The 11,652-nt window shown below is 40.3% G+C and overlaps 2 protein-coding genes across 2 annotated transcripts; one reads left to right on the top strand and one right to left on the bottom strand.

Moving 5' to 3' along the window:
• The first annotated feature begins 410 nt into the window (after nt 1–410).
• On the top strand, nt 411–5,363 carry LOC136444723 (ribosome production factor 1-like). Its single transcript, XM_066442426.1, has 9 exons — nt 411–614; nt 878–934; nt 1,315–1,395; nt 1,928–2,023; nt 2,480–2,633; nt 3,389–3,471; nt 3,889–4,067; nt 4,828–4,954; nt 5,244–5,363. The coding sequence occupies exons 1-9, from the start codon at nt 441–443 to the stop codon at nt 5,283–5,285; spliced, it is 993 nt and encodes a 330-aa protein (XP_066298523.1). The 5' UTR covers nt 411–440; the 3' UTR covers nt 5,286–5,363.
• Nucleotides 5,364–7,003: 1,640 nt separating this feature from the next.
• LOC136444591 (beta-1,3-galactosyltransferase 1-like) lies at nt 7,004–11,419 on the bottom strand. The gene has a single exon (XM_066442215.1). The coding sequence runs from the start codon at nt 11,120–11,122 to the stop codon at nt 9,905–9,907; it is 1,218 nt and encodes a 405-aa protein (XP_066298312.1). The 5' UTR covers nt 11,123–11,419; the 3' UTR covers nt 7,004–9,904.
• Nucleotides 11,420–11,652: the final 233 nt, after the last annotated feature.

The following is an 11,652-nucleotide window of genomic DNA, read 5'->3' as shown; positions in this document are numbered from 1 at the left end:
CTTTAAGATACTTTTGTCTTGGCAAATTATGTCTTCAAAGGCAAAGATGAAATATAAGAACTACCTAAGATATTAATAAAATGATTGTATATCTTTCAGTTTTATTGTTAAATACATTTTGGGAAGAATTCATCAGCAAAAATGGTTGGCACCTTAAGGGTCTTGACAATTTTCCAATCCTCGCGATAATTTACGATGTCTCGCGGGAACATCGACGGGCTATACTACTAGACAGGAAAGGGAATATATTCTGGACAAAAAATCATTGTAAAAGTTTTAAGTAAATGAAAGTCTAGTATTAGGCATTGAAATCTTAATCTAATCAAGATGATGATAATTTTAATGTTTTATGGTGTTTTTTCACTTTTATCTATAGATTCTATGGTCTGTCCAAAATATCAGGCCCTCCGACTTCTTGGTTCATTCTTAGCTTCCCAAAAATGGCGACACCGAAGAAGAAGAAAATGCCTGTGCATGAAGAAAACCAAGATGTTGACAACGACAGCGCCATGGCTGTGCCGTCTTCGGCAATTCCTCCTCCAAATATTTCTAGCATCAAGAACAAGATGAGGAGAACTAATGAATTCATCAAACTGAAGCGACAGAGGAGAAAGGTACCGCTATATCATGTGACATGTGCCCACATGTGCGACACGCGTTGAACAAATCTTCAAGTAGATGTGGGGACGAGAAATCGTACCGTTTTCTGACTCTCAACCATAAAAAATGTCTAGAAAAACAGCTATTTTTTGTCCTAACATCTTTTAAGATACTAGTGCTATGATGTCTATCCCATGTCAGACACCCTGATCATACAGTGTATTTTGTATGGATAAAGTAAAATGCAATATTCTTTTCCTCCAACACTGATCTTCAGGAGAAAAAGGAGTTGCAGAAGAAGAGGAAACGTGAGACAGAGGCTCTGGGAGATGAGGTGAGCCATCGATGTACTGTCCTGCTAACACACAAGTAACATCGTAATTGTCGTGGGGTCGTGTGGCGCAACGGCAGCGTGTTCGGCTCAGAACCAAATGGTCCTGGGTCAGAATCCTGCCGTGTCACCGATCTTTGGGAAAGGCACTTTACACGACTTTCCCAACATGCCAGAATGGTCATCATCAAGACCGTGGGCATTAAAGGAACAAACAAACATCATGTTGCTTGGTTACATCATGTTTACAAATTATGTATCATAGATCATACTGATGAGAGTTCAGTGTTGTCTTGCGTTTGCAGCAAGTTATGTTATCAAAAAACACCTTTTTCCTTTGAGTAAGATTTGCTAGAACTTCTAATCAAATGTATGTTTTACAGGCTCCACCGAAGAAAGTTCCAAAGACAATCGAGAACATGCGAGTGGTTGATGAGACCATGGTGGACCCACAGGATGAAGAGGTGAGTGTTTTAAAGAGTCATTCGGTCTGTCTGCGGTTCTGCCATGGACTTTCTGTATGTTCCCCCAATGTATATTATTGATGTCATAACAAGAGCAGTTACGTTGTTCCTAAACACGATTTCTCTGCAAAATGTGTGTCAAAATTTTTTGAGAGGACAGCCCTGGTGGAAACGCTGTTTACAATACTGTAAATGCATTTTAAGTTCACATGGTTTTTATTTTGCGCTGAGGTGAAAGTGGAATGTTTGCGGTGGTTTTAAGTTTGCAGCAGCGTTATAGTCACATACTGCTACAGCATTGAACAAAAATGTTTGCGTTGGTTTTAAGTTCGAGGCGTGATGTTTGCAGGTGATGAATGTACATGTAGGCTGTATGCTGTTGAGTTCTTGCTTTGAAGTCATTTGTCCAATGCCATACCATAGTATCAACCTTACACCCCAAACCCACCCATTGATTATGATTTCCAGCATAAAGCCCCCGGCAAAAATTATGATTATTCGGTTGAGCCTACATGTTTCTGTTCTTCTTCAGGTACTCCATGACGAGGCCCATGATGAGATGGCGTCTTACTTCAGCAGAGACACCAGACCTAAGGTCCTGATCACCAGCAGTGACAGGCCCAGAAGTGTAAGGTTTTCACAGTTCAATGTTCAACTTTTCTGTTTTTACTGCAGTATCCATATTCATATCCTTTGTATTGTGTGTATGTTGTTCAGAAAGAATCTTTATGTTCACCGCAAATACCCACATGTTCAGGAAAGCTTCAAACAAACAAGGTACCTTTCTGCTCTATGCAGTCAGCAGTATCTTTTCACAGTGTATATTCATCCTTCTGACTGTCGAGCATCTTTATTGATAGTTTAGGTTGGACCATCCAAAGAAACAACTGTTTGCCAATAGAGAGAACTTGTGGCAAGAATTTCTACCACGTCCGTGCCTTGGACTATACAAACAATAAAAAACGTTTATGATACACATGTATGTCTGAATTGTAGTTTGTTGAAACCATATTGGGTTTGGATGAAGAATATCCAGTTCTTTGTCATAGTTGTACAAAGACTTATTTTGTCTTCTTCCTTTCAGACGACAACACGGTTCCTTAAGGAGCTGGGACAGTGCATCCCTAACTCTGAGATCTACTACAGGAGAGGCTTGGATATCAAGAAGGTCATTCCTCAAGCACTGGCCAAGGAGTTCACCGACATTATTGTCATTAATGAGGACAAAAGAAAGCCCAGTATCCTTTACACTGACCATAGTATAACAGTACAAAGGTAAAGGTAGTCCCATAGCCTTTTTGAGGCCATAGGGGCATTGGGTTGTTATCCCCTGTGTCTAGGGCACGGTATTGGAAGGCGGAGCCCATTCCTGTCCTTACCTCCCCAACCAAAGTCAGGTACCCATTTTAGACCTGTGTGGAGTGAGGAACGTTGTGCAAAGTGGCTTTCCCAAGGGCACAAGATCGGTGACATGACAGGATTTGAACCCAGGACCTCAGGGTTCTGGGCCAAGCACTCTGCTGTTACGCCACATGACCCCACACTGACAAAGCCATGACAGTACCAAAATTTTTTACTCAGATTATTGTAACAGATGAATTGAATTAAAGAGTTGCAGCAAAGATAGTGCTGTTGCCTTTTACTTTTTTTTAGTTTCGTTTCAAGGCATCCTCATTTTTGAGGTGAAGCATGATGTTTTTTCAAGTAGCTAGTGACAGTGCAATGCGGTTTCGCTATGGCTCGCGTTTTTTGGCCAAGCACACCGGGTCACCCCTAATCTTCTCGATAAGTGTGTTGGGTTCTTTTACGTGTAGAGAGAATGAACATGTACATGTACTAGATATTACAACTAAAAGATAATGAAATACTGGCAACATCTTTGAAGTAGGCAGTCATGCTGTAAGTGCATGTAATACTGAATATAGTAATGCTTTGATATTGTTAATTCTTTCTCCTTCCGTCTTGGCAAGAAAATCCCTAACTCTACCCTCAGACGGACTGTTGTTGTGTCATCTACCAGACGGACCCACTGCTCATTTCAAAATCAGTAACGTCAAGTTACATGATGAAATTAAGGTACTCTCATGTAATCATGTGAACTTTTATAGTAGAAAATGTGACTGAATCGTGTTGTGATACTGTAATTCACTTTATCTTCACGGTAGCAACATTTCACGGCGTAAGGAAAATTTACATTTTCACTGAACTTTAACCTCACGGTGGCGGCAAGTGATTTACAGAATGGATGTGTGAAGGAATCATAAATAATAACAACAGCTTTTTTCATGGTGATGATAAGTTCACGGTGCAGAGTTGACCGTGAAAACAGTGAACATCAAGAACATAAAGTTGCAGTGAAAGAAACAAGAATTACAGTATTTCATTGTTTATCATAACTTACTTATGAATGAAAAGATATTAAATCTTTAAAAATACACTGCAATTCATACAATAATGTGTGTATGGCCTAACGCTATCTGTATTCCCACACAGAGGGCGCCCAAGTCCACCGAGCATTACCCGGAGGTCATTCTAAACAACTTCAACACGCGGCTGGGCCATACCGTGGCTCGCATGTTCGCTGCGCTGTTCCCCCACGATCCTCAGTTCTCCGGGCGCCAAGCCGTCACCTTCCACAACCAGAGAGACTTCATTTTCTTCCGACATCACAGGTACAAAACTTCATGTTTGACCTTCTCCCTGCTGCCTTAGACTACCCTGTAAACAAGGGGAAATCTGTAGCCAAACGACTATTTTAGTCCACTAAAGGTTAATGGTGGCAACACAATTTTCTGTAGATCTCGATTCTGTGTAGTTGACTTTTGAGACACTGTTTTACTGTAAATCTTGACGTTTTCATGATGGTTTTATTTTAACCCACAGTACTTGGATGTTTTAGTCAGTCCACTAGCTAACATACATACAAGTAGCTAATCTTCCTGCACATGAAGCATGGACATACAAATTCCATAAGGTTACAAGTACATGTTTAATCAACTGGACTGACTTAGATACATATGGCTAAGAAGCTCTAGTGGCTGATTGGCTGACATGGCAAACTGTTCAATATAGATACGGACCTGTACATGAAAGTGTGCTTGTTTTACAGTACTTCTTTTAAGTATTCTAAAACGAGACATATTTCATCTGTTACATCAAACATGATATGCTTAGGGCAACATCCTTGTGTATATGAATACACAAGGATAGCTTTTAAACATGAATGGTTGTGAAGTTTCTTTTTAGTCTTTCAGTAGCAAACATCCTAAGAATCAAACACCAGGATTTGTTCTGTTCTTAAAGAAATAGCATCCTTTTCTTCCTTTTTCATTAAGATAAGACTCCACTGAAGTAAAAGCAGGTTTGTCGGCTATAAGTTATTTTTGCAGCTAAATGTGTCTTTGTTTACCTGTTTATGTTGTGTTGTTTCAGGTACCTGTTTAAGAACAACAAGCGTGTTGGTCTGAACGAGCTGGGCCCACGCTTCACTCTGAAGCTCAGGTCTCTGCAGAAGGGCACGTTCGACTCCAAGTTTGGGGAGTATGAGTGGGTTCACAAGGTACAGTTAATCATAGACAAGAGCACACATGGCTCATATTTCTTAAATGCACCTTGGTAAAGATGTTTTTCTTGACATCGCGGTACATCTTGTTTGTATGTGTGTGTGTGTGTGTATGTGTGTATGTGTGTGTGCATGCGTGCGTCGTGCATGCGTGTGTGTGTGTTTTGCTCGTTCTTTCCGTAGAATATTGCTTTTGAAGTCCTGTGTATGATTTATTTGATATTGTTTTATTTTACATATTTGAACATTCTGTGACACTGACAAGGGATTGTTTCTTCTTTTCCAGCGACATGAAATGGACACAAGCAGGAGAAAGTTCTTCCTGTAGCGGATGCAACCTGTGCTGCCTCATTGTCAACATTTTTTGGCGTATCAGTAGAATATGACAACAAAAGATATTGATATGATAATGTCAGAATGAATTTCTGTCAAAAAGCTACGAACACTGTAATGATGAAAATCTATATCATATTATTCCAGAAGGTAAAGAATCAAGATCATGCACGAAACGAAAAGCAAGAACTTGTTGACTGTTCAGTTTCTTTGCGTCTCATACGTAATGTTAACATTTGTAAGTTGATAAGTGATGACTGCTGACAGAACTACATCTATAATTAGATGAATTAGTATTATACATGTATTCCCCATGATGTACTGTACCTTTCTGTAAATAAAGACTGAAAGAACATTTGGTAGTTTTGTTATTGTTCTTGGGTGCCAGAATCTACAAAGAAATGTAGATAATGGAAAGGGCACAAACATATGATAGGGCTTCTTACCAAGAAGTGCAGAGAGGCAAAGAGAATTGCACACAGATCCGGAGATTGGGTGGTATCTGTGTATAATGCCTGGTTACATAAATCCGCCACTTTGAGAAACAGTGGGTTTGAGAGATCTCTAGTGCAGCACCCCCCAGGTATGCACAGTTTATATATACAGGAGTGCATTATACTGGGGGACATTGGGTTGAAGATCTGTTTGGAAATCCAGACATTAATTCAGTGTGATTCCTCTCTGAAAGGTTATATGAATTAAAGTCCTCGAATGAAGAATGATTGAATATCATTATGAAGAGCACTTAGTGGTTATGAATGGTTACTACTAGTATCTTTATCATAATATCAAGAAGAAACGTTTTTCCATGCTGCGGTAGTCCCTGGTTTCCTTAGTTCGCAGCGCCCTCTTTCATACGTTGTAATTATTGCAGTTTGCGTAGAGCCACGCACGTGTCAAAAGCGACATGTAGCGATTTATATACAAACTGCAGGCTACAGAAAGATGATGCAATAGAACAGTATTAGTACACAAAGAATGTCACCAATTCACAACGAAGCAGAGTGGCGCAGCGGGAGCGTGCTGGGCCCATAACCCAGAGGTCGGTGGATCGAAACCACCCTCTGCTAATATTTTTTCTCCCTTTATCTTTTACATGTTCTACCTTAACTATTAATTTTTACGCAGATTTACATATCTTAAAGAATTTTAAATTTTTTACATCTGACTATATTTACCATGGTGAGGAAAATGCTTATTTGCCATTGTGATTTCCTGTAACGTCACGTTACTGCAGTGTACAGTTTACAGTACAGTTTACGATCAGGTAGGATGGTCATTGGTTTTCCTGTAGAATCTTCATCCTAGGGTTCATGTGTCATGGATTGTTATATACGCTGGTGTCTTATTTATCATATCCACTGTTGAGCACACCCATAACCAAATGACTCTGTCATCCCATGTGCAAAGTAAACAACCGCAACAATTTTTAAATAGCACGTTTGCCCGAGGCTTCAGAAATTGTCCATTGTATTTAGCCACAGTGGCGCACCTGATGTTTATCAGAGTGTGCCAATACGTGCTTAAGAAAATCCACCCTGCAAACATGCAATGTTTACATCGTTTCTTTTTGGTACTTCTAAGTTTTAAAGGAAATAAGCGATATATGAGGTTGTAGGGGACAACCTGAACAGTATGCGACCTAGACCCCCCCCCCCAACTTTATGTTACTTAGTCTAGCAAGGTTATGAATTCATCAATCCAAAGTCACAATGACAGCATCTAGACTTTATTTCAATTTCTGTTTAGTTACATGACATGTATTTTCAAGCAGTAAACTTGTTTTCTACCCGTGTGACAGTAAATGTATAATAATATGATTATAATGTATATGTATGAAAGCATACACATTACACAGCTGTATTATACTTAAGAAGTTAATTGATCAATAAATAAACTGATTGCTTAATATATACAACTAAGTCTTGATTTGTTGATGGACATAAGCTCCAAAGGCTCATCTCAATCATATATACGTAATACAATAAAATATGATAAATATTACTGATAAAACAAAAAACATCACCTTGTTATAATCACATATTAAGTAAGTACTGGCTTTTGAACCAAGAGTTATGCTTCTACCCACAAGTCTACTGTTACAACACTACTTAGGGCAGGGAATGACCTGGTAGGTTAAGAAAAGACAGGTTATTGCCATGACGACGACATTCCTACCATTCTATTTTCGGCCTGACTACCTATCAGGTAACTTCGCTCTAGTGTCTGGAACAAAAGACACAAGTCCTCCGGACACTTACACCATACAAACACTATAACACACAACCATGCCTGGCTGAAAGACTGTGTAACATATTGTACAGAAACTGTATAGTACATTTGTGCTAACAGATGTGCTTAACAACTGTGTAGGTTTCCTGCAGCGAAGTAAGCCACATAAAATTCATTTCATGGATTGACTGTTACCAAAATAAATAGCTAACGTTACCCTTTGACTGACAGGCTTTGACATACTTGCCACTCAAAAATCAATAAATGAGCTTTTTGCAAAAAGTAACATACATGTAGCTGCAAAGTGATATAATAGCTGTAAAATTGTCAGAAAAAGAGCAAATATTTCATGGTTTGTCATGTCATCCATAGAAAAAAGTTTGTGCATACCTTCAACTTCTAGTGAGTTGGCTTTTTGACAACATTGCATTGACTATCCCAGGCAAATTTGATGGTAGAATGGTTCCTTTTTTTTTGTAACACTTGTCAATTACCTTGCAAGCTCGAAATGTTGGATAGCACATTATAGAGTCAGCTCAAGTGACCAAATACACCATCCAGGACCTCGGAATAGACATCTCTGTCTGCATATGGACGGGCTACGAGGGTCAAGTTCTGTTGGCATAGTTTGAATTTCACATCGCAGCTCAGGCTTGTAACACTTAGTTCTCAAGTGCCAGGGATTGTACACTTGTCTAAGAGAGGGCATTGCACCCAATGTTATTAGTCTGGCAATGACTTTTCAAAGTCTGAAAAATCATTACCTGCTGTTCCCCCTATAGTTACAAGCGTCAACTGAGTCTGTCTTTTTCATTGTATTTCACACATATGTTGAGGGTGGCAGCTTGCGTTACTGAATAAGTCAATACAGTATGTCTGGCAAGTAGACTAGACATTCTAACAAAGCTCCAATGCTAACACTTTGTTATACTTTTAACTACATTTACTCAAAACATAACGGGCTTGTGCCTTCTCATTGATCAATACATAGAACACTGTTCCTCCTGACTTGCAGGGTGAATAAATTCAAAATAACATCTCTCTAAAGCATTTTTTTCTACAAAAGTAAACTCTTTTACAGAATCTTAGTCCATAAATACACATCTACAGTACTTCTATTGCACATTGCATTGTTGTTGCACATATTGTCTAGTTGCACTATTGGAAGGTTTTTCTTTACAATCTTACCAGAAAATAAGACTGTTAACGTTACAGTTTTGTACTAATTGACTGTGAACATTGCTTTGGCACAACTACTTTTACAGTCATCAGCTCTCTTTTGTTTATATTCTATCTCCAAGCAGATACAGGGAGAGAAGGAGGAAATATTTCCTGACAGTCCTGTCTTTCTGACAAAGCCAGCTATCATAAGATTTATGGGACAATCAGGAAATGCTTACTGTTTTGTCCTTCCCCCTAACATCTGCTTGGTGGAAAACTTTACATACACATGTAACAATATCAGCTCCAGGAAACGTAGGAAATACAGTCTAACCTGTGAACACCTTTACATAAGGACCATCCAGCCAGTGTGAACACTTTTTGGTGGTCCCTTAAATAATTTTTCACATTGTCTATGGTGACCACCTGTCCACACAGACCAGATTTTATTGGTCCCCTGAATGGTCTCCTTGTGCAAACACAGGCAAGACAACCAAACATTGCACCAATATGTTACAACAACATTGAGAAGTTAAACTTTATATCTGAAATGGTTTCTTTCACCAATGCATGCCTAAATGACATGATAAAGAGGTTTGATACTGGCTGTATATCAATGGCTATGGGTTTATGAGTTCCATGTATTTTAAGAAATTTTGTAAATTCTGTATTGCACTATTAGTATCATCCCAAAGTCAGCTCTCAGTTTGTTACAGAATAGTGCTACAAATACATCTCAATCAATTTAAAACAAAAATTTGTACAATTTGATAGAATATTAGAATTTTTCACCCAAGCAACGCGGTTGAAAACCCAGTGGAAGAAACAATGTGTCAAACAAATAGAGTTGTAAGGTGCATTAACTGTTATGAATAATTCATTAGACCCAAAGTGCACATAAGCTTTGGATTACCAAGGAAGAAAATAACGTTTTCTGGATGACCAATCCTAATGCAGTCTCCTAGAAATACAATGTTTCCCAAAATTTGCATAATCCTTCTTGGCATTAAGAGGCTATTGTGTGGGAATTTTTTAGGGTAAATATCAAATTTCAAGAGGGACAATCCACTTCAAATTGCGCTCAACACAACAAAGCCCCCTTCTCAACTCATAAGAAATTTTGAATTCCCATACTCGATATGTTTTTCTTATCCATTGTTTTCTGAACTCACTTTTCCCAGTCCTTCCCCCTTCTGTGAAAATGGTCGACCCCCGTCAGGTTCAGTCCCACATCCCATGCAGGGCACTCCCCCTGCACTGTAACGGTGCGTCCCTTACTTTCTGCATGGTGACGGGAAGGTCCTCTATGGGTACATGATGTACCACTAACAGGTACAGATAGTTACATGTGCGCCACATCCCGTGGTGTTTTGAAAACCTACCGCTGTCCATGGGTACTACCCCCACCTTCTCTGCCAGTGTCCCTATGTACGCATCTTCTATTGGAAACGGTGGAACCGACTTTACCACGTCCAAAATCTTCCCTAGAGCTGTTTTTGATACCATGTAGCCAATGCCGCTTGCATAAGGGGCGTAAAAGTCTGAAAGATGGTCTTCTTCACTCACATGCCACTTACTCCTGGGGTCTCGAATGACGGCCAGTTCGGACCCTTCAAACACGCTCCCAGTGTAGAAGTCCGACTTGTAAGGTCTGTGTTCTTGCAACATTTTCAGAAATAAAGGAGTGTTGATGAAACAATCGTCGTCAGTTTTCAGGAGGAATTCTGGCTCGCATTCGTCTCTCGCCCACTTAAATCCGTGAAGGACTTTTAACGTTAAGTTGCGGTATGAGTCGATATAGTCACCGAATAGCATGTCTTCGTGTTCCAGCGATTCCTTCTCGAGTAAGAAATTTAAGGAGGGGTTGTCAGGCGTTTTTCCCAACAGGAAGACAATTTTACACGTTGCGGGTTTGTCCCCGTACTTTCTCCAGGAGTCTCCCGCCTTTTTATTACCCCAAGTGGATCGAATGGCTTTTCTCCGGTCCACATTGCCCGGGGCGCTGGTGACCAAAATAAGCAAAAGAAGTTCCGACTTGTCTGGACAGCTCGGGTTATCGCTGAAAGGATCTTCCAGGATATCCAAATCAAACACTGCGTCTGTGTACCTTCGGTTTACCTCGGGTTGGGACTCTGGATTTCGGGATCCCGCCTTTTTAAGGCTCCGTCCGACTTGGTATTCGCGTGGAGACTCTTCTTCTGGTTGTAGTTTTATCCCCCGAGCAAATCGTTCGCCCTTTCTCTCCATCTGTCGTTCATATATTCCCTTGTTCTTGACAACATTAGATCCACGGTCTCCCGCCATATTCTCAGTCTGTACACTGACGTCCAAACTACCGGGGTACAGCGATATCGTGAACATGAACGTTCCGAGGGAAAACAGGACCAGCACTAAGAAATGCCGCATCATTCTGGCAGGGAAACCTTTCCCGTAGGGCATGGTAGGATAATCGGTGAACAGGAAACAGAAAAAGCGGTCGAACCAGGGAGCGCGGCAAACCCGTCCTAGATCCTGTTCAAACGTACCGGCCGGCTCGGCGATCCTCGCCGAATGCTTGTCATGTCGTGCCCTCTGTTAAGGCCTGGCGTCTTCTAAAGGCGATGTCTGGCAGTAGAACTAGGGCAGCTAGAATAGGACATATTCAACAGCTTGCCACGTCCGCTATGCCCGCCGATTTCGATCAAAAATGTCGTGCGTATGTCGGTAGTTCTGCTTTTGTTGACATCACGTGCTGAGGGTGTGCATGAAGGTTTTGGGTTGCGATATTTTGTGGTGCACTTTGTCTAAATATCACTGTATGTACCAAATGTCACTCCAAAAGGTAAAAAAATATTTTTTGTATGCTATCAATTGTTATCTATGCTTATTATGGACGTAAAACATCGATAATGGATATGAGCGGTATCACCAAAACCTTTTCAATAGCCTCAACAAGAAAGGGTATGATGTAATTCGTGGGCAAGAGATAG

The sequence above is a fragment of the Branchiostoma lanceolatum genome, chromosome 11 (genome assembly GCF_035083965.1).
Source record: "Branchiostoma lanceolatum isolate klBraLanc5 chromosome 11, klBraLanc5.hap2, whole genome shotgun sequence".
Taxonomy (NCBI): Eukaryota; Metazoa; Chordata; class Leptocardii; order Amphioxiformes; family Branchiostomatidae; genus Branchiostoma; species Branchiostoma lanceolatum.
The sequence above is the reverse complement of the archived record's forward strand: the minus strand, read 5'-3'. Positions and strand labels throughout refer to the sequence as shown.